Raw genomic sequence first — 23,652 nt, 5'->3', positions numbered from 1 at the left:
TCCTTTGCAAAATAGATACACAGAATAGATCTATTGGCCACACTATAAGATCATGAGAAGAGTCCATGGAGAGCCTTCTCCTCCACGAATTTGTGCAATTCGCGTTTAGAGCTGGCTAAATTTGTGGCTAGCAATGTCCTGTGGGAGCAGGGACTAGAAAATTAGTATAAAATTTCAGGGGAAAACCTGGTAAATTAAAAAGAAAGAAACAGCGACTTGTCTGAGGACAAAAGCTGCCCTTGGCATTTGTTTGTTTTTAATGATCCTTTAAATTTTCTTACTTTCCCCTCCACAGGCCTTCACATCTCTATTTGCCTGCAGATGCCCTGCGCTGTAAATGTTTCAAACCTAAAATAAACAAACACAATTTCCAGACAAAGCAAATTGTAAGTTAGGGGGGAAAAGTTTCTTCACTCCCGCTACCTTTTGTATTATGGGAGGAGCGGAGAGCAAACGCTGCCAATCACATGAACAGCAAAACCTTGGATTTCCTTCTCTATTTTGTATAAGCAGCTTTAGGAAAGCCATGGATGCAGCCGCCCCTCTGGCACCCCGTCCCTTTCTCCGGTCCTCCCTCGACATCTGGGGAGGGAAGGAGACCCACACTTTATCCCCGCCTTTTTTGCTTGACTGACACGCCAATGGGGCGAACACCTGCTCGGATTTCTGCTGATTGACACCGGCACTCAGCCACTCCCATCGCCGATGCTCTCCGACGAGAACGGAGAGCCGGGAGAGAATTCCACCCCGGGACCCCGCCCCCTCTTCTAAGGACTGACAAGAGGACAGTCCAATGACTTCCCCACGCCCGAGAGCCTGCTGCTCCGCCATTGGCCGCCGTGGGCGGGCACCGGGAGCGAGCGGCTCCTCCCGCATATGGTGGGTCTTTAACGGCAGGTAGGTGGGGAGGCGGGTTTCGGCGGCAGCGGCGGCGGCGGCCGCCGCGGGTGGGGGAGGGGATGGAGCGGCGGGGAGCGTGGCCGCCTGAGGGCGGCTTTCCCGCGGGGCCCGCGGGGGACGGAGGCGGCGGGGGCCCCGGACTGCTTGTGGGTCAGGAAAGGGACTGCCCGGCCTTGACGGGCTTCCTCCCTGGTTAGGGATTGGTACCCATTTGCCCTTCATCCAAGAGCATCTCTGCCAGTCTCTCCGTTCCTCTCTCGGCCCCCTTTGCACCGGCGGGGGCTTTTTACGGGCAGGGAAAGGCGCCTTTCAAAGGGCTACTGCGAGGGCTGCCAAGTGGCCAGTGGACAAAGGAGGAGGAGGAGGAGGAGGAGGAGGAGGAGGAGGAAAGCCTGGCCTGCTCCTGCGTCTTTGGTCAGGTGAAGCTTTTCATGGTTGGAGCTAAGCGGTGAAAGCTCTGCGTATTCCGGCAGATCAAACTTCAGTTAAAGCGATTGCCGATCGCTTTACCTGGCAAGCCTATCTTATTTATACAAATTAATTGTTTTAAACTATGCATATACAGGCTTTGCTTTTGCAAGCTTTATTTATTTATTTACTTACTCTCCTACAATATTGCTGCATATCCGAGTGGATTCTGGAGAGGAAAGCAATAAAAAGATAAAAACAGATGAAAGAATAGCAGCAATACATGAAAAGCAAGAAAACATTAAAACCTTGGCTCAGTAAAGATATTTTTAGCTGGTGTCAGAGTACTTCTGCACTGGCTCCAGCCTTCAAAGCGGTATTGCCTACAGCTCATTGCAGTAATCTAGTCCCATGGTCTTTGTTTTGTTTTGTTTATGACATCTGTATCCAGCCTTTCTTTCAGAAACATTCAAGGCATTGTGTAGTGTGCTTTGTATTGACAGTTTCATCCTCACAAGAACCTTGTAAGGTTGGTTAGGCTGAGAGACAGCGACTGGCCCAAGGTCACCCAGTGAGTCTCATGCCTGAACAGGGGTTTAGGGATGTACTTTCCCCTTGTTAGCCCAGTGCTAAATAAGCTTGTTCACATTTTGTTGAAAACCTGTAACTATGCATGCATGTTTGGGACTAAGCCTTGCAGAACACAGATTTACTTCTGAGTAAAAATGTAAGTGGATTCCTGTGCATGGCTGCAATCCTGTGGGTGCTTCCTTGTGGGTCACTCCTATGGCAGATAGCAGGACTTCTTAGGAAGTATAGGTTGGTGGAATTGTATCAAAAGGATGCAACAACCTGCTCACTTGGTAACTGAGATTCTTGTTGAGTAAACATGCAGTAAGATTTTTCTGCTTGACTACAATTAAGTTCTAGGCGGACTTAATTGAAAATAGGCCCCATCAAAATCAGTGGGATCTTCTCCATAGATGTGCATACAGCTGGACTGGAAAAACCAATGTGAGGTGCAATTTGTGTCCTGGGTGAATGTTTTTAATGTGGAATATAGCACAGATAAGGCCTAATTTTAAATGCATGGAATATTCTTGCAACTGCTGGGATTATTATTGAATGCCTGGGTACCCTGCTCTTTTTTGGGAGCAGCTTGGAATAGCTGACCATTATATGTGCTTTGTTTGGGCATGGAGTGATTGGCCATTTTCCCACCCTTTAATACCACACATGCTGCCTAGTTCTCTGGCAGTGTCCCACCAAGTCTGCTTCTGGGCCCTGTCTTGGTTTGAACTGCACCGTACACGTTCAGACAACAATCTGGGCCATTAATAGCAACAAAACTGATTCAAACTTCTTCAGTAAAAACAACCGTAGACCTGAATCAAATCTATAGGATTAAACCACAAATGGGGATAGAGATACTAGTTACATTTTAGAACTAGAGTAAGGGTTACTGCGATGATTTATACCCATTATACATTAGACCTGTAAAAATGTTAAGTCTTACTCCAGTTCAGGAGCACGACTCATATTTCCCACATTTAAGGAATAACTTATCCAGGAGGCTTTCTTGTAAAGCAACTAATGTGAAACCTAAATCTAGTGACTGGATATAGAGTGTGTCATTGCCCCAGTTTAGATGTAGTATCAGTCATGGTTTTGTGCTACGTGAATGCGTGCTGCTTTGGCACTTCCTTTCCTCCTTCCATGCACACCCAGAGAAAAACCAACTTTAAACTTCTAAGTTGCATCTAATAAGGGCAAACTATCATTAATTTAAACAATGGTTTATTGGAACAAGCAAAGATCAAACCAAATTAGCTGTAGCTCCTTCAAATCCCTCGCATTTATTGTGGTGGTTACCTTATCCTTCTTTATCCTTAGCTGCAAGTTCAAGAACTTGGAACTGCATTTACTCTTACACAATTGTAATACCTTTGCCTTTCCTTCTCCTCCTCCTGTTGTCTATTCCATTATCAGATTTAGATTATATACTCCTTGGGGATAGTGACCTTCTCACCCTTATTAAATATAAAACATGAAGTACATTGATGTAGCTATAAAAATTAATGACAATTTTCCCTGAAGCACTACATTCTGTAGAGTAGCTGGTTATCCATAAAAGTCAAGGAGCTTTTAATAAAGCATGGGTCACATCTTAATCTAAATTCTGATCACTTCAGATAACTAGAGGTAACAAACACTTACATTGTATAAGTTAGAATATCACTTGTTTAGTACATTGGGAAAGTAGGAAATGAGAAGCGGCATCAGAAGAAAGGAAAGCTTGTCCTGAAGGAGAAGGATGGCGATAGAGCTGTGTGCCTTGCCACAAAGCGCATTCAGTATGCTTAGGTGAACACGTGATAGCATCACCAGGGCTAATTGGTCCTCCTCAAGCACTTGCTTCACAGAATTCAGCCCACTTTACTACCTCTTCCTAGAATCTGGGAGAATGAAACAAACCAATGAATTCTTAGTACGGAAGCCACTTCATTACTCAGTCCCACTGGGATTGTCTCAAAGACATGAATCACCATGAGTGTGTTTGGATACACAATAGTGGATGGTGCCATGTTTGTTTTTGGATATACCAGTTTCCTGTTGCATTTGTCTTATCTTTACTATGTCTGCCTTTTCTTGCCTACCTTTTCTATGAGGTAGAGTGTTATTTCTTTTTCATACAAATGCAAACTTTTTGTTTCCTGTTGTCCTCTACTTTACATCTCAAGGAACATTCTGTAGGGAAGTCACCATGTATACAGTATACAATGAAAACATGAAAGTCCCTTTTTAATTGAACATGGCTAGAAATGGGCTATAGGAATAGGACTATAGGAATAGTCAGAAGAAAAGCATCTTTAGAATGACAGTTTCATTAGCTAAGGGGCTATGTGTCTCAGAAAATTAAGCATGGTATTTTCAGTTAAATGAGCCCGTGTGGTTTCTATTCAAATCCCACAGTTTGCCATGTCGAGGATGACTTGCAGGTGGGCTATGATATGCGGGATTTCAACTGGAAGATCTGAAACTACCAATGGATTGCCCTCTTTTTCCTGATCAATCATACCATTGGCACACCGACATTTTTGTTTGAATTTCTACTCCCTTCTTAACAAAAAACAAAAAAATAAAACAAAACAGAAAGAAACAAAGGGAGAGAATATGCAGAGGACAAAGCTCTTTTGTCTCAAATTGTTTCTGCAGAATTGTGGTCACAGCAGCTAGTTATACTGAGGTGAAAAACAAGCAGCTTTTGCTGAAATGTTCTTTCTACGTATACTACCTTGTAGCCTTCCTGTTTTCCCTCTATATTTGGATGTAGAATCAAAGAGTTGCAGGGGTTTCTGCATAGATCATCGAGTGCAGTCCCTTTCCTGATAAAGGAGAACCAGACCAAGGGGGCCTCCAACAGATAGTCTGCTTAAAGACTTCCAACAATGGAGAACCCCTTAGCCAAATAATTGGTCCAATAGTTGAACTGCTCTTCCCACTAAGAAGTTTCTCCTAATGTTAAGTTGAAATCTGCCTTCCTGTAACAAGCCCATTCTACCTTATCTTGTTCTCTGATAATTTTTTGTCATTTTCTATGTAGCAGCCTTTCAGGTATTTGAAGAACACTGCTCTGTACTCCCTCAGTCCTTTCTTCCTTAAGCTAAACATACCCAGTTTCTTCAACCTTTTCTCACAGGACTTGTTTTCTATACTGCTGATAATCTTTGTTGCCATCCTAAGAACCTATTTCAGTTTGTTTAGTACCAAGAACCAGACTCAAATGGAACTGTTTTTGTGATGGAAAATTATGTGTCTTTTATTTCAGTCATATTAGCCTTTTTGCAGCCTTGAGAAATGGACATGCAGAATAAAGGTTTTTTTTTTAAATAATGAATCTTATTATTCCAGGTTGGGATTAAAAGTTGGTGTTTGGGAGTAAAACAGTTGAAAACTTCTGGGTAGTGAACAGAGCTCAGACTTTTGAGGTTGAGTGGCCAGTCACACACTGTCAGCATAACCTACCTCACAATGTTGTTTTAAGGCTAAAGGGGAAATTACTGTGCAAGTTGCCCTTTGCTACTTGGAAGGCTGGTAGGATACAAATAATTAACCAGTATTCCTACTATCAGCATTATATGTTTAGGCACCTGAGCATCCAAGATTTGTCCGATGCTAGTTAGAGACAAACACATTTTTCCTGTTTCAATGTGGGAGATGATGCAAGTTGATTGCCATTTAATATAAGTATATGCAATCCCATTTTCCTGAAACTGGGTGTATATATAAGCCCAATGACTGGTGTGCTGGGTTAAACACTGTGTTTTTGTAAACTGAGCTTCCTTCCCACAGGAGAAGCAGCACTTTGATTGAAACTTCTTGCAAGTTGCTACCCTGCCTTGTATTGAATGCTCTTCATCTGGTATGAGTAGAAAGATGTAGCTATTGTGGTTGCTATGAATTTGGATTCCCGAGTTTGGAAGCTGCATCATCAATACCTGTATGAATGACATACGGAGTTGGGTCAAGCATCACCTGTGAAGGATTCCCATGGAAACTAGCAGCCCTGAACTTTGTTGCATTTAAATTTCCTTCTCTTATATCTGACCCACTACTATTTGAACTTCTGTATAAACATCTGACAATAAAACTGTTTGGTTTCCCTTAATAACAATGAGGCGCGACAGACCACAGGAACGGGCGGCCAGCTGGCCTGCAGAGCACATAAAGGTGCTCCTTGCCCTGTGGACGGAGGCAGCGGTCACTCATGATCTTAGCTCACATGGGAGGAACCGTGCAGTCTATGATGGTATTTCTCAGCGTCTTGCAGAAATGGGCATTTACCGAACCGGGGACCAGTGCCGGGAGAAAATGAAAGGCCTGAAAGTGGCTTATCGCAAAGCTAAAGAAAATAACTCAGTCGGGCGGCCACCCATCAAATGCCCATTCTATGATGAGATCGACCAGATAATGACACAGTATATAAACTGCAGGCCAGGCTTTCCCACCGAGGTTGGTGAGGGATCCAGTGTCATTGCAGACAGACAGGAAGGCCTCTCCATCTCTGAGCCCTGGGGGAACCAATCTGGCATCTCTGAACGTTGGGGTTCCCAGGCCTCTGGGCACTGGTTGGCACAGACGGCTGCCTCTGAAAGCCAAGGGACTGATGAATTCAGCTATGCCCAGGCAGAGTCCCAGGATGCTTTTGGTGAGATCCAAGTCATCCCAGTTCAGGTGAAGGAAGAGGAATCGGAAGATGAAATATCACCTGAACTGGGTAAGCTCCCTTATTCATTTTGCCTGGGTATGTGTCAACAGAGCTCCTGCTGAAGGATAATTCAGGTGGGGCTGGCATCCTTTGTAGAATATACTGCGTTAGTCCTTTGATTTTGACATGTTTGCTTAAGACTATTTTATTAGGCCTTTAGTCTCCAATGCACTTCCTGTATAACCTTATCATTGGTACCCCTCAAGCATGGGCTCTTTTCCACTTCTCCTTAGAAGACAATCCATATGTTTCACAAGATCTGATCTCTTCCCCTCATCCCACTTTATCACAGTCTTCATAACTATCACAACATCTTTTGCTGCTGTCTTAAGTCAAACAACCCAAAGCTAAACTTCAATCCTTTAAGTCACACACTTCCTGAAAGAATGTCTTCCTTGCAAGAGGCATCTATGATAATACCTGGTGAGAATGAGTAGCCACATCTGGCTCCATATCTTGATTACTTGATCTATAGCCATCACTTTGAGTTGTAGTATCTTCTTGTATAGATAACATGCCGTTCATTTATTTTAAAATAATTTAGGGCATTTTTAAGGATAAAAGCTGTCTCAAGGTGGATTATGCTAAGATGTAGGCGTATATTTCCAATTTATGGAATCTATTTTGCTTTAGTTACAACTTCAAGATCCAAACAATGCCAGATACAAAATAGTGGCATGGGTTGGGGAGCAGAAATACATTTAAAATTAAAGGAAAGGTTAGGAGTTGGAATAGGAATGCCCTTGGCACCTCAGAGCACGTGCTTAGCACCAGAAGTCAATTCAAAGTCCTTCACAAATAACAAAAAGCCCCACCCATCACAAGCTTTCTTGGGTTCAGTAGCTTAATGTAGGTGCCTCCAAAAATACCTCTTTGTTATAACTATTTTGAACTATTAGGGATTCAGAACATAACAAAACTGGCTGCTCCAGTGCAGATCTCCTGGAGATGAATTAATCCCAGTCTATCCTCTGCCCACTCCTGTGTTATATGACAAACTAATGCAATAGACCTCAAGAGGTAATTTTAAAAGCAGTGATAATAAAATAACCACCCACTACAGATAATAACAAGATACAATGCATACTTTAAACTAAACTAACATACTTAGCCAAAAACTATCAATACTCAACAAAACAAAACAAAACAAAACCCACTCCAGAAAAGTTAAAAGAGAAATGGGTCTTAAGGGTTTTTCTAAGAGCCTATAATGATGGGGTCTGTGTGACCCCAAATGGCAATGAATTTCAAAGGAGTGAGACCACTGTAGAAAAGGTATTCTTTCTGAGTTATCTCACTATGAGGGTATTGCTTTTGTTTTAACAACCCTGGATAAAATTATGCATGGTATGGAGAAAATGGATGAAGACGCTTTTTCCATACCATGCTCATTTTTTAAGACTTCTGTTATGTTTGCCCACAGTTGCTTTTTCTCTAAGCTAAACAGTTCCAACAGTTGTAATCTTTCCTCACAGGGGAGTTGTTCCAGCCACTTGAGATCATTTTGGTTGCCCTTTTCTGAATCTTTTTAAAATCAGCAGCATCCTTTTTGAGGTGCTTTGACCAGAACTGTCACAATATTCCATGTAGTTGTACCATGCTTTTGAGCAAGGGTGTTATTTGATTTTCAATTCCTTTTCTAATTATGCTTAAAATTAGGTCTTCCTTTTTGTAACACAGGGTCAACATTTTCATCAAGCTATCCACCACAACCCCAAGATTTCTTCCTAAGTTACTGCCAGCTCAAGTCCCATCAACATATATGTAAAGTTGGGATAGTTTTGCACTGACATGCATTGCTTTATAGTAGTGTATTTGGAACTGCATTTGCCATTTTAAATATAATTCTTCCATTTTAAAGAGATTCCCTCAGGTTCGGAGCTTTTTTCTTTTAAACATTCTAAATGTTTTGGAGTCATCAGCAAACTTTGCTACTTCACTGCTCAATCCTATTTGCAGTTCCTTTATTAACAATTTAAAAGCACTTTCCCCAAAAGAGATCCTTGTGGAACTCCACTATTTCTATCCTTCCAGAATTGAGCATTCATCTAATTAGCTGTTTGTTCTTTAGCTATTTGTAAGAGGACATCTCCTCTTACACTATGACTGCTAAATTTGCTTGGGAGTTTTCGGTGAAGGGCTTAGTCAAAACTCTTCAAAGTCCAAGGAAACACCAGATCAGCCCATTTATGTGTTTATTCACACTCTCAGAGAACATGAAAAAGTTTGTAAGACAGGACATCTGCTTGTGGAAGCTATGCTTATTCTTGTTGTTTAATATGTTTGATCATTCTATTTTGTCATTGACTGTGGTTTTCCCAACTAGAAGGTATCTTGCGTATATATACATAGTTGCATTTTTCTAGCTATTCACTGAGTTTTGCTGCTTTCATTTTAGACGTGGCCTCACCTATAGTAATGGAGACCCAACCTGCACCAAGGCATCTCATCTCAATGCTTGACCAACGCCCCCATCTCCGAACCCGTAAGCAAAAGGCTCAGGGGGATGGGCAGTCAGGCTACCAAAGGGGCACTGGCCAGAAGTGTAACCGTTCACATCAGCTGGAGCTGCAGCGGATGCAAAGACAGGTTGCTAGCCATGCAGAAGAGAAGCAGAGTTTAGCAGAGTTTATCCAACATGATAAGGAGATGCGCCGTGAGGATAGGGAGTTTCAGGCCCAGCTCTTTGAGAAGCTGTTTCAGAAACAAACCGAACTTGTCCAGGTGCTAACCCAGCGACCACCCGCCAATCCTACCTCCACTGCCTGTACCAATGCTCTACAGACCTTGCAGCTGCCCACAAAGAATGGAGCAGGAACAGCTGCAGGCCCTGGCTCACAGCTGCAGGCTTTGCTTGAGCAGATCATGCAAGCTGAAGTATCAGGGAAGGGCCTAACCAGACTTGCAGTGAAGGAAGCACTTGGAGGCGCTGTGAAGGTGCCTCCCGAAGTACAGTACTGGACTGCTGAAGAGATCCTGAGATGGCTGCTGTCTCAGCAGTCTCCTGGAGACCAGTGCCAAGACGGGCTGACAGGCCCAAAGCTGCCTCCTGTTGCTGGCCACATGGGTGCAACCAAACAGGCTGAGCACCCAGAGGCACAGCTTGCTCTTTTGAATCCACTGTGTGATTCCTACCAGAATTCTGGACAGCACGGTAAAGGCCAACTCCATGCCAACGCCCAGCAACTGTACAGCAGCCATTGTCCCAAAGCACTGGAGACAGACACAGACTTAGAGGTGCAGCGCCAGTCATTCAGGCAGTTCCGGTACCAGGAAGCCCAGGGACCCCAGGAGGTTTACAGGTGCCTGTGGCACCTTTCCCATCAGTGGCTGAGGCCAGAGGTCCGTACCAAAGAGCAGATCATGGAGCTGCTGGTTGTTGAGCAGTTTTTGAGTATCCTACCTGAGGAGATCCAAACTTTGGTACGTGAATGTCAACCAGAAAATGGCAAGGAGGCTGTGGCCCTGGCAGAGAGGTTCCAGCTTCATTTTGAGTCCAAGAGGCAACGGGACCAGGTAAGATTGTGTTGTGAGTTCGTTCTCACATTTGCTTGGGGCTGGGAGAACATGAACCCTCACACATCTTTCTAAAGGAGTCTAGTCCTAGCAATTTTATCCTTTCAGTGAAAATTTTTAGTCCAGTTTTTTTAAAAAAGGGGGACACAGACTTCAGGCCGATGACACAGAAGCCTGCCTTCTAATTCATGGAAGTCATACCTGCAATTGTCTTTGGTCCCTAGGATTTAGGAAACACTGCATGGCTATCCAAGTTTTTTCTGGACAGATCTGACAACCTGAACTTGCTTTTTTAAAACGGGCATTCTCATAAGTATAAAATAATCAGATTCCGAACAAACGCATTCATGTTGGTAGAATACACTCAGGTTTATTAAAAGCATTTAGAAGGGCATGCAGTAGGATTCAATCCTGCCAGAATGTAGTGGCTCCCTCAGTAGGGCTCAAAACTTCAGATCCCAAGCAACGAACGGTAAGTTCTAATCTGCTGTGTGCCTCCATGGTCACACATAAAGCTCTGGCAACCTTGGTAGAACTGAATGGAACTGAGCAACAGATGATGGATGCAGGTTTGGCATTCTTATTGTTCCAGACTCGGGTGGCGTCTGATGACATGGTTGCAGATTCCCCTCAAGAGTTGGATGAAGATCAGAAACAGCCTTGCATCAAAGACAGTAAAGAGAACCCTAGGAGGGCTAGCTTACTTGGTAAGGTTTTGCTTTAAGGATTGCTTTAAGCCCTTGATTTGATAGCTTTGATCTCTTCCCTGATCTTCTAGTTTAATGGGATTACTTGCTATAGCCTTCAACCAGAAAGATGAAGCTATCATTCTAGAGAATTTCTACTTAATTCTTTTCCCTACCTTGCTGCCATTTGCATACTGTAAAGTCTCTAAATTGAATTATACTATATGACCAGTTTTTCCTGTTTATGCATCATGCTGTGAGAGACCACCCCATACTACCTTCTCAAGAGAAGCAAGTCCAGTAGATTCTGAACTGAGAGATTGATGGTCTCGTGAATTATTGATGTTCAGAACAAGAAAAGTGGTTTTGCAAGGGATCTCTGACTGTCCAAATTGCCCTTATAGCATTAGGATGTCGCACTAGGATAGCCTCACTCAAAATTCACTTAATCTCATTTAGCAACTCAGTTATCAGCACACCTTGGATTCTAATTTAAACAGCACCTTGGATGAGATCAAAAGTTTAGTTAGCCCAGTAACTGAAGCAAGGCCATCTGTGCAGCAGCATGCATTCCAGAGAGAAGAGCCAGTAATTAAAATAGCTCTGCGTGATTCATGCAAGTCATTTTATGGGGAAAGGCAAATTATCCCCAGGTTCGCTGGCCAGTCAGATTTTTGGGAGAAGGGACCCTGTCTCATGCTAGAAGGAGTTCCTTAATACTAGTAGCTATGAAAGGGGATTAAACGCATTCGTAAAGGTTAGTCACGGTCACAGATACCTCCAGTATGCCTCTGTACACCAGTTACTGGGGAAACACGAGCAGGACAGTGCTGTTATGCTCATGTTCTACTGGTGGACGTCCCACAGGCAACTGATCGGCTACTGCATGAATAGAAAGCTGGATCCTTAGTCTTTATGGGCATGGTTATATTCTTAATAAAACCATATATCCTAAATAATAAAAATATTCTTTTCTTATTCTTTACAAGCCATTGTAAAGGAAATGTTTTTGCAGACAGGTGTTTGAAATGTAGCAAAAATATGTTTCTTTGAGTACTTGAGGAAGACAAGCACTGATGTCACTCTTCAAATATTGAAAATATATTTACAGCAAGATTAATCTCTTCTAGGGAAACTGTAGTAAGTGCCACTTACTGGGTAGGCATTGAACAAATCACTTTCCCTCAGCATCTGTTCTTCGGCTATATTATGAGGATAATTCTGCATACCTTAAGGCTTTTATTTATTATTTATTATTTATTAAAAGCCTTTCTACCCCATCCTTCACTGAGGTCTTATGAGGATGAAGGAAGACTGCCAAGCGTTTTTCACATTCTTAACTATTCATAATTATTTTTGATGTATCAAGGCCCTTGCTGAGCATTTGTATCTTCAGAAACCTGTTAAATAGGGCAGAATGATCCTCCAGGGTTTGAGCCCTGCTACATATATGGGCCTGGCACCAAAGATTCCCCACTTCTGATTCCCAGCCTAGGGCCTTAACCACAAGCCCATCTGTTATTTTTCTATCTTGGCAGGTCTCTCAAGATAAACTTATTCTCCATCTTCAGGTACAGAAGTGCACCTTCGGCTGAGGAAGAGACCAAAGTCAGGTCCGAGGGAACAGATTGTGCCCAAACAGGATGGAGAACATGGAGAGTCAGCAACAAAGCAAAGGAAGATGGACAGTAGCTTAGAGGAGCAAGAGGCAACTGAGGCTGGGGAGAAGACAAAGCAAATACCAGCCCCTCTGCCAGGAAAGCAGGCTGGGAAAACAAAAGGTCGGGGAAGATCTGTTCTAGGGAGTAATGTTGTTGTGGCTGGGGAGAACCAGATTAAGGGGGAAGCCAAGATAGAGGGCACTGGCAGAGTCTCAGAATCTCTGAATGGGGTGCATTCTTCCAGTGCATTGGGCGAGCAGAAGGCATCAGCTGGCCTTGGACCATCTCAGTTGGTTTTTGACAAGGATGTTATTGTGTCCAGCCCCCAACGTGGGAATGATGGTCACCTGTCTCCTGAGGTAGATGGACCTTCACTCAGTGACAGCATGGACATTTTACTGGATTCCCCCTGGAGTGGAAACGGCAGTGGTGAAACAACTCACAATGGGCCGTCTGGTTCTAGGATGCTGCCACCTTGTACTAGCTGCACCGTGTTGAAGGCTGAGCTGGATGCCGTACGCGAAGAGCTCAGACTAACTCAAGGTAACGCCATAGGTGAGAGTGGGGAGTATCTGCTTCAGGGTGAGAGCCTTTCAGTCCTCTCCGCCTTGTTTCCAAGAACCTGTATAGTGACTATGTGCACAGGTGACAGACAATAGACCTCTTTTGCATGGCTATTGCCTACTATTATTCCCGTTTTATTTTTGTTCATTATGGGCACAGAGGCAGCGGTTCCATTTCAGAACAAAAATCTTGTAGTCTTTCCAGAAGAATGTGTCCATCTCGGAGGTTGTCAGCAACACCAGCACTCCCTATAGGGATTCCCTTCAGTCAGAACACTCAGCAGCATTTACCATGGGATCACCATTGTGATGCTGATTGGCACAGCAGGGGAGAATGAAAGGGGTGAATACCAGTGTGACAGATGGCATATGCTTCCTTGAGTGGGTCTTTTGCCAGAAGGACAATTTAATATATACCTAAAAAGTTTCATATACTATAAAACTGTATAAAAACAATCCCAGCTTGCAATCTGAATGCAAGCAAATAATTTTTTTTGAAGAGATGCTCAGGATGGGACAGATGATATGCTGTGATGGCCTGGAAAAGTCTTTGCAGATATGGAGATATTGAACAGTATCAGAAGAACAGAAGGCAGATGGTGGGCAAACAGATGGAGGCTATTACAGATAGAGAGAGCAGCAGATCAGTGATACAAGGTGAGATGTGAACACTGGCAGCTTTCAGAAGGAAGATAAGATATACTTGGAATAGACAGGTTTACATTTACGGTTTTAGAATCTGGGTTGATCCACAGAATCTCTATAGCACTGTGAAGAGAGGTGAGGCTAGACTATCATGAAGAGGAGAGAAAGAAAGATTGTCTAAAGAAAGATAGGAAGAAGATTCCAGATCCTAATGAGAATAGCTAGCAACACTCCCTGGCAATCACTGTGTCTGCTGATAACCCTTACATCTTTTTTTTAATAAAGCTTCCACACTGTATGGGCTGAGTGGTGCCTCTTTACAAGACTTATCAGAGGCTCTTGGCACTGTAGTGCACATCCTCAACAACAGGAAGTCTCCATCAGCAACAAGAGCATCCCAGAACATCCCGGAAATCCCCAGTAGGCCTGTATGGCGAGAGAGAAATGTAAGTCTCCCCTCCATGCTATAATCTGTGTTTAAAAACAACTTTCTTCAAAAGCAGGAATATTATGTCTCTCCACACCGAAGCCTGGCAAAAGGAGAGAGCGCAGTGACAAGAATGTGGGAATAGCAGAAATGCCATCCCAAAACTTTTTGGCTTTGCTGCTCGTGCTGTATGATAGACTATGCTGTTTCCTTAGAGAGAACAGATCTCAACACGTAGAAAGATCTTAAATGTAGGAACTCTGATCTGATGATGGTGGAGCCAAGGATTCCCTTTTCTCTTGATCTAGAAAATCCATAATACAATCCTTGGAATGCTCAGACTTCATGGCTTCAGGGGCAACTCTTTTTGGAAACAGGCCAGGCCAAAGTTCAGTTTCCAGTACACTTTTTCAATTTTAAGATGAGAAAGACGCTATTTTTGAATGCCATGAATAAGTTGAAGAAGCAACCACAAAAAGGAGTTTGGAGGCTTTGGCTTCCACCTTTGCTCAAATGTGATTTATTGTTTCACCTGAATCAACAAACTCTGGGTAGGGTTAATAACAAACGTGTGCAAAGAAAACAAATTACCAAGTCAGTGTGAGTGTAGTGGTTAAAAGCACAGGACTGGGACTAGAGCTCCTGCTTGGCCATGGAGCTGATTGACTTTGGGCGAGTCACAGACACTCAGCCCAACCTACATCACAGGGTTGTTGTTGTGGATATAATACTAAGAGCCAGTGTGGTGTAGTGGTTAAGAGCATGGGACTGGGACTCAGACGATCTGGGTTCTAGTCCCCACTCAGCCATGGAGCCAACTGGGTGACTTTGGGCCAGTCACAGACTCTCAGCCCAACCTACCTCACAGGGTTGTTGTGGTGGGGATAAGATGGAGGAGGAGATGTAAGCTGCCTTGAGCCCTTTGTAGGAAAAAGGCAGGATATAAATCAGTCAATCAATATATAGCAGGAAGAGGAGAATGAAGTGAGCAACTCTGAGTTCTTTAAAAAGAAAAAGGTGGGAAATTAATAAGTCACAGTGCCTATTTATTGTGTGCTTTGCCTGGCTTTTTATTTTTTTGGAGTAAATTATCCTTCAAGTTAATACCGCTAGTATTAACTGAATCCCCTTCAGCAATTGAACATTAAATCGTGATAAAAAAGAAGCAAAAGCTTCTGAATGCCACCTCCCAGCTGTGCCAAAGAACGAAAGTGGGGAGGAGGACATGACCCCACGTCGTGCCGCAGCTTGTTCATAGCACGCTAAACCATGCAATGGGTAGGATTCTGATGCCTTGTTCAGATATGGAGACATGCTGGACATAAAGTAGGCTATGGTAAAGCCACTGAGGGAAAAAGAAGGAAGCTTACCAAGCAGGCAGCATGGAGGTTTCTCCTAGCCCCATTTTTGTGCATATTTGAGCAATGGGAAATCACTCTATCTCTGATGAAATAGTGCATTGCATCCCAGTATGTTGTTTTCACTTCCACTGATTAATGGCCAGTGGCTTCCCATTTTTCATGAAATCAGATGTGACACCGACTTAGCTGGGCATCTTTCTCTTAATTCATAGTCATAGCTTTGCAGATCGTTTCCCCCTTTTTATCCTTAACAGTGCATCTTAAAAGCCTAGAATATCTCTTCTAGGTTACTTATGGGAAATGGAGGAGAAACGTTCCACTTTTGAGGACCGTTAGAAAGGACATTTGATTTGGGGAAGGGGGGGAGCAATTTTTCTGTTGCCTGTGGGCTGTTTTCATTTTCTGAACAAACCAAATGTAATGTAGATGAAATTGTGCTTGACTACTAATACTTTTTACCCTCTTCCGTAGCATTTCTGAAACGTCACAAGGGCCGAATTTACCCCAGCACCAAGAAATTCAACAGCAATATTGACAACATTAGGATGAGGTCCGATTTTTAAAAAAGCACCTCAGCTTTTGATTGTCTGAGACTTATAACTGACCTTGCTACACTCATTCTTTCCCCCACTCCCATAGATCATGTAAGTTCCTCAGGCTGCAGCAAGCTCTGGAGCCGACGCTCTTTGCTTGCTGTAGTGCAGATGCTGATTGTCATGACTCTGTCTTTTTAATGTTACCCTAGGTTTTGTGCGTTTGTGTTTTTATACAGTAGTAGCTGTTTCTTCCCTTTCCTGCTTAGGTATAAAACCTCTAAATAAAGCAACTGGGAATGATTTTCTGTACTGTCTGTGAGCAATAAATAGCATGCATGCTGAGCCACTTGACACGAACACCGAGGGGTTGTGGATGCTCCTCCTTATTCAAGTCTAAAATCATAATTTCTGTATAAAAGGCTTTCAAAGGGAATCTTGGGCTGGGCAAAGGCCTTTGAATGATTTGGTTTGTTTTTATATAACTTGAAAAGGTCTCAGTGTTTTTGGTTTTGAAGTATTTCTCATTACACCTCCTCATGTAAAATAATTAAAATGGCCGTTTTATTAAGTGGTTGATTCCTCCCATCGACCACTGAATAAAATCTAGATTTAACATGCCATCAGTGCGCAAAGTGGCTGGCAGCATAAGTGGCACAAGCAGAGGCCCCTGTTCCAAGCAACATACAGTTCCAAGTTTGATGGTGTGGTAAAAGAGGGGAGGGATGGAAACAAATGTAATTATGCGTATTTAGATCTCAGTGGAGTTGAGGATAAAGAATGATTTGTTGCAGTTCTACTCTTAAAAGTCAGGGCTGACTTCTGATGCTAAGTTTTTACAGAAACAAGGATTGACAGTGAGCCAAGTATTTGTCTGTGACCTGGATAGATAGTGCTGCCTTATGCCCCCCTGGTTTATCTGTTCTGGTGGCTGGGGACTGCCTGCAGTGTTGGATAAGGGTTTCCCCACCTTTTTAGTTGAAAGCCATAGAATCAAAGCAGGGATTCAGTGGGCATTGAACAAATTCATGGAGGATAAAGCAATCAGTGGCTACTTGTCCTGATAGCCTTATGATACACCTTATGCTAAGTAGGCCGCTCCTGTAGGATGACCTGGACTGACAGTGGAGAAAATGGCAAGTCCCGCCCTTTCCAATGACTGACATGGTGCTAGGCCACTCCAACTTGACACTGAACCTTTCAAGTCTCCAGTTTTGACAACCAGACTGATCTCTCTCCTGCACTCAAATCTAGTATCACAGGTTTTATTATTCGAAACATGGGCCTGTGACCTGAGAATGAGGGAAATAAGTTGCATGTGCATTACTTCCGGGAGTGTAGGAGCTAAATTCAAAATGAGAAAACTTCTCTTTTCTCAATCTCCATGGTGCCTCATCTTCTTTATGTACATTCTGTGCAAAGAATTTTGTTTAGAGTTAGAATTTATAAGCAGGTTGAACAGGCTTGAACCAGGCAGGACAAAGGATTAAAAAAAAAAATGATGTTCCATGTGTTGGTTCACCTCAGCCTTCTCCAACAGGTGTCCTTCAAATGCTTTGGATGTCAGCTCTCAGCCACACCAGCCAGCATGTCTAATGGATGGGGATTATGGGAGTTGAGGAGAACTGTTAACCATGATGTCAGAAGGGCATTGAATGCATATACAAATCACCATAACAATATTATCAGAAAATGGCAACTTTCCTAATCAAAACTCCTGGCATTTGATAGGATTCCCCAAGCTAAAATTCTCCTAAAGTTTTGGATTTCGAGTCTCAACACCAGCCATCATGGCTGGCAGAAGGGGATTATGGGAGTTGTAGTCCGAAGCATCAGGTGGACGACGGGTTGGAAAACGTCGGCACACCAAGTGCCGTGATACGGGTGCCAGCCGTAGGGGCTGTTCCGCGCATGGCTCCCGCTAGCAACGCACTTGCCGGGGCTCTGCGCAAATGGGCGAGCGGCCCTCGGGACGGACGACCCCCAGCGGCTCCGCCCAAGCCCGCGCGCGCCTCCCCCCCCCCGGAGGACCCCAAGCGCCCCCTGGCGCGCCGACTCCCCCGCGCTCTGTTCAACGCTCCTGTCGCGCTGCCACCGCAGGGGCGTCCCCGCAGTCGCGCTGCACCGAGGCGCGCGGGCCCCGGGCCGGGGGCAGAAACCCACCGCAAGGAAGCCGTCCGCCTCCGCCGAAGGAGCGAGGCCGCGCCCCTCCCGCGCCAAGCGCATGCGCGCCGAGTCCCAGCGCAGGCACGGTCGCGCCTGCTCTTCCCCCGGAAGTGGCTCCGGAAGTTCCGGAGGCGGGCCAGAGGGTCGCGAGCGGGCCTTGGTAAGGGCAGGTAAGCGGGGGCCGTCGCTGCCGCCGGGGGGATTCGGCCGCTGGCTCCAGGACGAGAGGGGCGCTCGTGGCCGGGGCTCGTGTCCCGTCGCAGGCAGGGAAAGAAAGCGGGTGGGTCGAGGAGAGCTAGTGGTTGCCTTTCCTTTGGAGGCCAACACCAGCCCCACCTTTGTTGTGCGGGGACGCGGTGGGCGGGGGGAGAATTCGAATTAAGGTGTGCTCGTGCAGCGACGCTTAAATTGCTTCAAGGTGCTCCCCCCACCAACTACCTCCCGCTTCCCCGGGCTTGACGTTCCCGTCGTGCAAAGATCTCGGACTTCTGTTCCATTTCAGAGAAGGAAGGCAAGCAAGCCCGCCTGTAGTGTTTCTGCCAAATTCACACGCCAAGCCGGAATCGATTTCTGTTTTGGTCCAGGTTTCGTAATGCTTCCTGGGCCAAGAGACAGAAACGGGTACGATCGCGGCCGTGTTTTCGGGCTGCGGTCCTAAACGCGCTTACTTGCGCATTTGCGATAGTCGCAAATCTTCCCGTAAGCAACGGTCAGTCGTGGCGCGAAGTAGGCAGGAAAGACGCGGGCAGGCAGTGTTTTGTGTAGCATTCCCTTGGGAAAGGCAGGGGAGGAAATGACGCGGTTCCTCAAGAAGTTGTGCAAGAGCGTGTTAATCCGGCGTGAATTTAGTCTGGAAGAAGCCTCGCTGAATCTCCATTGGGATTTATGTCCGAAGGAAGATGCCTAGAAATGGGGCTGTGTTGTTTAGAAACTGGGTTGTACTTACACTGCTTTGTATTCTTGCTGGGGTTTTCTATGTACTTGATTTCTGTTCAGTTGTTTCTGTTTTGCCCTGCTGTGTTCCTTATTTGTTATTTGGCTCTTTTTGGCTTCTGCTTTACAGTTAAAAGTAGGCTAAACAGTTCTGTTAAAGTTTGTGCAGCAAAAGTAAAAAAAATTGAAAAAAGGTGCCAGATATGTGGATATAGATAATTATTATAATCCTGTATCGACACATGTACGAATAAGCTACATTAGATGTAATTGTACTTCTGAATAAATCAGTTTGTGTGTTTTTTTTAAGCATTACAATTCTCTGAACTTAAGGCTGCCTTTTAACTCCATACCAGCCACTATTTATTTACTTAACTACATTTATATCCTGCCTTTACTTTCCTGTGAAAAAGCCATGGTATGATCTATCATCTCTTCAGTTTATTCTCTCAACAACCCTGTGAGATATGTTAGACTGAGAGTCAGTAATTGGCCTAAAGGCATCCAGTGAATTTCATGACCAATGAAATTAGACTAGAATCTAGGATTCTTAAGTCCTTGTGCATCATTCTGACTACTGCACAGCACTAGTCACAAAAAGATGGCTGTCCTCCAGCGAGCTGGTAGAGAGTCTCTTTCATATGGTAACCTGCAGTATTTCTTTCTGGGTTTCCTCCATTAACACACCACTCCCTGGCATGCAGTTCCTCCCATGGGTCCCTATAGATATTTTGGAGAGTCAGTGTGGTTAAAAGCATGGGACTGGGATTCAGGTGATCTGGGTTCTAGTCCCCACTCAGCCATGAAGCTGGGTGACTTTGGGCCAGTCACAGACTTTCAGCGCAACCTACCTCACAGGGTTGTTGTTAGGATAAGAAGAGAATTATGTAAACTGCCTTGAGTTCCTCGAAAAGGTGAGGTATAAATATAACAAACAGTAGCTCCTATCATTTTTCACTTTTACTGGCTGAGGCTGATGGGAATGAGAGGCCAAAACAGCTGGAGGGCACCACACTTGGGGAAAGGTGCCCTATGGGACCTGATTTTTATAGTAGGCACTTATGGCTGCAAGGCTATTGTTTAAATACAGGCCTGACTTAGGGGATTCAACTGAAATGGGGATGGTAGGCCCTTAAGGTCAGATTTTTGCAGATTTGCAATCCTTCTGCACTCCATATTCCAAATTATAGCTGGCATTTGGTGTGTTGACCTGTATCTTGACCTAATCTCTCTGTTGGGTCACCGCTTACTAAAGATAAGCATCCTTGCATGGTTGAATGCAAAGAAAAATGACATTTTGGAGTGAAAACCAAGGATGCTGTCGGAATCACCAACTTTACACACAAAGGGTTTTTTTTTTTAAGGTGGGGGTAAAAGAGTGTTTTGAGTCTCCACTTGGGGCCAGAAACATATTGCTGCCTCAGAGAACAGCCTCAGTTTTCCTGCAAGTGTAGGTAGAAGAGAATAATGGGAAAGGAAGTGGTTGAGAGATAACACTTAGGAGAAAAAAGCTCAGTCCTTTCTGGAGTCTGGTAATGTAATAATATTAGGAAGAATGAACTTTCTATATCTGGTCAGATCCTGCTTGATTAGCTCAGTGTTGGCTGGCAGGAGTACCTTGGGCTCTTGGACAGAGGTCTGTTCCCTCACTGGCTATCTGTCCTTTTTCAATCAGAGATGCCAGGAACTAAATACAGAATCTTCTGCATATGAAGCAGGAGCCCAAAGCTGTGGGACCTTTTCATTTCTGCCAGTTTGGATCTGACCTTACTCTCATTGATATCTAACCAAACTCGCTGTGCTGAAACATGACTTGAATGTGAATGTCTATACTCAAGGCTTTTTTCCCCTTTCATACATGTTCACCCACCCCACCTTGCAGAATTTTCTCCAAGAAAAGAAAACACAGCACCTGTGGGGGGAGTCTGTTCCCCAGATATCCTAACATAACTGAAGGGTTGGCAAACAGACTTGCCAGAAGAATGGCTACCAAAGTGCAAGAGCAGAGCTTGGATGCCTCTTGCACTGACCCAGCAGAGGAGGGGGATCCCAGTAATGGCATTGTGGCCAAGCATCAGGACTTGGATAGGGGCGAGCCCAAGGCAAACGGTGAATGTTCACGAGCAGGAGCCAAACATTCGGAGATGCCAGCACAGCCTGCCGATCAGGGGGAAGCCGCAAGCTTGCAGGGCAAGCAAGAAGAGGAGCCAAAGCCGGAGGCCTCCTTGGTGCCTCCTCTGGCAGAGGGCGCGGTACCAGTTGCTGTGCCACCTTTGGGAGAAGGGAAAGGGGCCAAGCGGATGATGGAGGATGATGTGGATGCTGACAATTACAAAGAAATGCCTGATGTCTGCCAGGAAGCGAGAGAACCGGGCCGGGCTATGCTTTTGCCAGATCTCTTTGGAGATGCTGAACATGCTCACAGCAGCCTGGATGTTGGTAGGGCTGGCGGCTGTGCCAAGGTGGAGCAAGCGGTCCCTTGCCTCTCCAACATGGGCTCGGAGAATCAGCGCAAGCGCTTCCGGGGCTTTGCCTACAAAGAGACTGAAGGGCCGCAAGTGGCTTATGAGCGACTGCAGGAACTTCTGTTCCAGTGGCTGAAGCCGGAGGCCCGCAGCAAGGAGGAAATTGTTGAACAGCTCGTCCTCGAGCAGTTCCTGAACCTTCTCCCAGAGGATGTCCAGCGTTGGGTTCGGGAGCGGCACCCTGAAAATGGGGATGAGGCTGTAGCCCTGGCAGAAGACTACCAGTTCCTGCATCCTGAGCCAGGCAGACGGCCCTTCCCAGAGAGGGCGAGGCAGAGGGCTTCAGCCAGGTCTTGGCTCCGCTGAAACCGCCAGGCCAGGCAGGCAGGATTGGATATCAGTAAGTAATAGCCACAGGCCACCTTCCGTCCCTTTGCAAATACTGCTAATGAAATCTCTTTCGCAGTCAGGGAAGGCCATTGGTAGGTCCTGAAGTACCTCCCGTCCATGATCTGTGCCATGCCTGCACTGCCTGAGAGCCATGTGGGGCAGCCGCTCTGTCCCTTGTGTGTGCCGAATTCGGTCTCCCACTTTGCAGATGGTGGAGAGGACCAAGCTATCTGCAGGTGAGGGATGGAGAAGGGGGATGTGTGGCCCTCCAGGAGCTGACGGACTGCACCTCCCATCAGCTCTTGCCACTGGCTTTGCTGGCCGTTAGTCCTACAACATCTGGAGGAGTATATATTCCTCATTCCTAGTATACAAAACCCACCCTGAGATAGTTCCCTTAGGAATTCTGCTATCCATTGTCCTGTGAGCAAAGGTCCGTCCTTGTTTCCATGACTGTCTTGCGCATTGAGGCTTCAAAGGTTTGTACCTCTGAGGTTTCCAGGTGCTTTGACCAGCTTTGCGGTAAGCAGAACAGCCCAGCGGCTGGTGGCAGGTCAGGGTGTGGTCCCAGGGACACCCCCCACCCTGCATCCAACAGTGGAAGTAATACAAACCGGGTTCATAGTTTGAAGTCTGCCATGCACTGGAGAGGCAACCCATTCATCAGCCATTTTTCAGCTACAAGCCTGGCTTCACTGGTTCACAGCTGCAAGTGGGATCCTTGAGTTTTAATTGCACATCTTTTTGAGCTTCCTCCTGTGCACCAGTTGCAGGGCAGTAAAATGTGGCCATCTGCAGAGCAAAGTGAGCCAAGGAACGGGTCCTGAGCATGCTGAAGTTGAAGAGGGAAGGCCAGAATATCCTCGCTTTCCTTCCTGTACGTTGCACCCTTATGCTTTAACACTGACCTTAACATAGGTGTTGCTTTGTGTTGAAGGTCAGAACCAGCTGGGCAGCTGAGAAACACTCTGTTTAGATGGTCCCAGCAGTGCTGGATTCTCTGCCCCAGGCTTCCAAATTGGCTCTGCACTTGCTGGCTGGGAGTGATGGGAGGGCATCAACACGTCTGGTGGGTGGCAGTTGGGGAAGGCTGCTCCAAATGCCCCCGACACCTTTACTGGTACGCCAGTCCTCGTCATCCTTGGCCAAACCACGAATGGCAAGTTTCTTTGCACTTTTTGTTTCTGATGAGGTCTTGATTTCTTCGCAGGCTGAGAGAATGGAAGACCTGGTTATCTATCCAGCTGGAGACAAGCTTAGATGGGCAAGAAGAATCTGGGAATCAAACTACAATACACACTTACTCGGCATGAAAAGAGCTTGACGGCCTTTCCCTGTAGGATGGTCTTTACCTGGAGGGAAGCTCACAGTTCATTTTGTGTGTGCGTGCTTGTACATCCATGCATCTGTTTCTGCGTACTTTCTTGTGTGCATGTATGGAAGAGTGTTGTGTGGGAAAGGACTGGCAAAACCACGTCTGGCGTCCGCCACCTTCTCCAGATTGCCCCTGCACCAGCAGCACCAGAATGGGTGGGAGGAGCGACAAAGCAGGCTCTGAAGGGAGCTTGCGTTGTTCGTAAAATTGGGTGGGGGTGAGCGCACCGCATGAGCCTTCAGAGAGGATGTGGGGGGGGGGGAGGCCTTGTGGTGGAGGAACCCAGCGCTGCACACCTGTCTCGTTTAGGTTGATGCCCGACATTGGAGCCAAGCTTTTCTAGTGCCCTGCAGT

At 45.4% G+C, this 23,652-nt stretch overlaps 2 protein-coding genes across 7 annotated transcripts; both read left to right on the top strand.

The window, feature by feature from the left end:
• Positions 1-870: 870 nt before the first annotated feature.
• On the top strand, positions 871-16,273 carry LOC123019407. Of its 5 annotated transcripts, none has more exons than XM_044422247.1 (7): positions 871-897; positions 5,662-6,586; positions 8,976-10,093; positions 10,686-10,800; positions 12,351-12,983; positions 13,934-14,094; positions 15,908-16,273. In XM_044422247.1, exons 2-7 carry the CDS (start codon positions 5,983-5,985, stop codon positions 15,914-15,916), a joined length of 2,640 nt encoding a protein of 879 aa, XP_044278182.1. In that variant the 5' UTR covers positions 871-897; positions 5,662-5,982; the 3' UTR covers positions 15,917-16,273. The 5 variants fall into 5 exon arrangements, with proteins under 5 accessions (XP_044278182.1, XP_044278184.1, XP_044278183.1 ...); XM_044422248.1 differs by lacking the exon at positions 871-897 and having other exon boundaries at positions 1,430-6,586; positions 12,351-12,560; positions 12,804-12,983; XM_044422246.1 differs by lacking the exon at positions 871-897 and adding an exon at positions 1,431-2,327.
• A 1,984-nt stretch (positions 16,274-18,257) lies between these two features.
• On the top strand, positions 18,258-23,646 carry LOC123019415 (SCAN domain-containing protein 1-like). Of its 2 annotated transcripts, none has more exons than XM_044422262.1 (3): positions 18,258-18,305; positions 20,951-21,933; positions 23,134-23,646. In XM_044422262.1, the coding sequence occupies exon 2, from the start codon at positions 21,051-21,053 to the stop codon at positions 21,897-21,899; it is 849 nt and encodes a 282-aa protein (XP_044278197.1). In that variant the 5' UTR covers positions 18,258-18,305; positions 20,951-21,050; the 3' UTR covers positions 21,900-21,933; positions 23,134-23,646. The 2 variants fall into 2 exon arrangements, with proteins under 2 accessions (XP_044278197.1, XP_044278198.1); XM_044422263.1 differs by having other exon boundaries at positions 18,275-18,295.
• The last annotated feature ends 6 nt before the right edge of the window (positions 23,647-23,652 follow it).

This window comes from Varanus komodoensis, unplaced genomic scaffold (genome assembly GCF_004798865.1).
Source record: "Varanus komodoensis strain SLA01 unplaced genomic scaffold, ASM479886v1 scaffold122, whole genome shotgun sequence".
Taxonomy (NCBI): domain Eukaryota; kingdom Metazoa; phylum Chordata; class Lepidosauria; order Squamata; family Varanidae; genus Varanus; species Varanus komodoensis.
Note: the sequence above shows the minus strand (reverse complement) of the source record. Positions and strands in the feature narration are given on the sequence as shown.

What these genes read in the sequence shown, in the direction of transcription:
- LOC123019407 (XM_044422247.1), top strand. Translation starts at nt 5,983, where the DNA reads ATGAGGCGCGACAGACCACAGGAACGGGCGGCCAGCTGGCCTGCAGAG. An exon ending in CCAAGAGGCAACGGGACCAG is followed by an intron (nt 10,094 to 10,685) that starts GTAAGATTGTGT and finishes TTATTGTTCCAG; the next exon opens with ACTCGGGTGGCGTCTGATGA. An exon ending in AGAGCTCAGACTAACTCAAG is followed by an intron (nt 12,984 to 13,933) that starts GTAACGCCATAG and finishes TTTTTAATAAAG; the next exon opens with CTTCCACACTGTATGGGCTG.
- LOC123019415 (XM_044422262.1), top strand. Translation starts at nt 21,051, where the DNA reads ATGGCTACCAAAGTGCAAGAGCAGAGCTTGGATGCCTCTTGCACTGAC.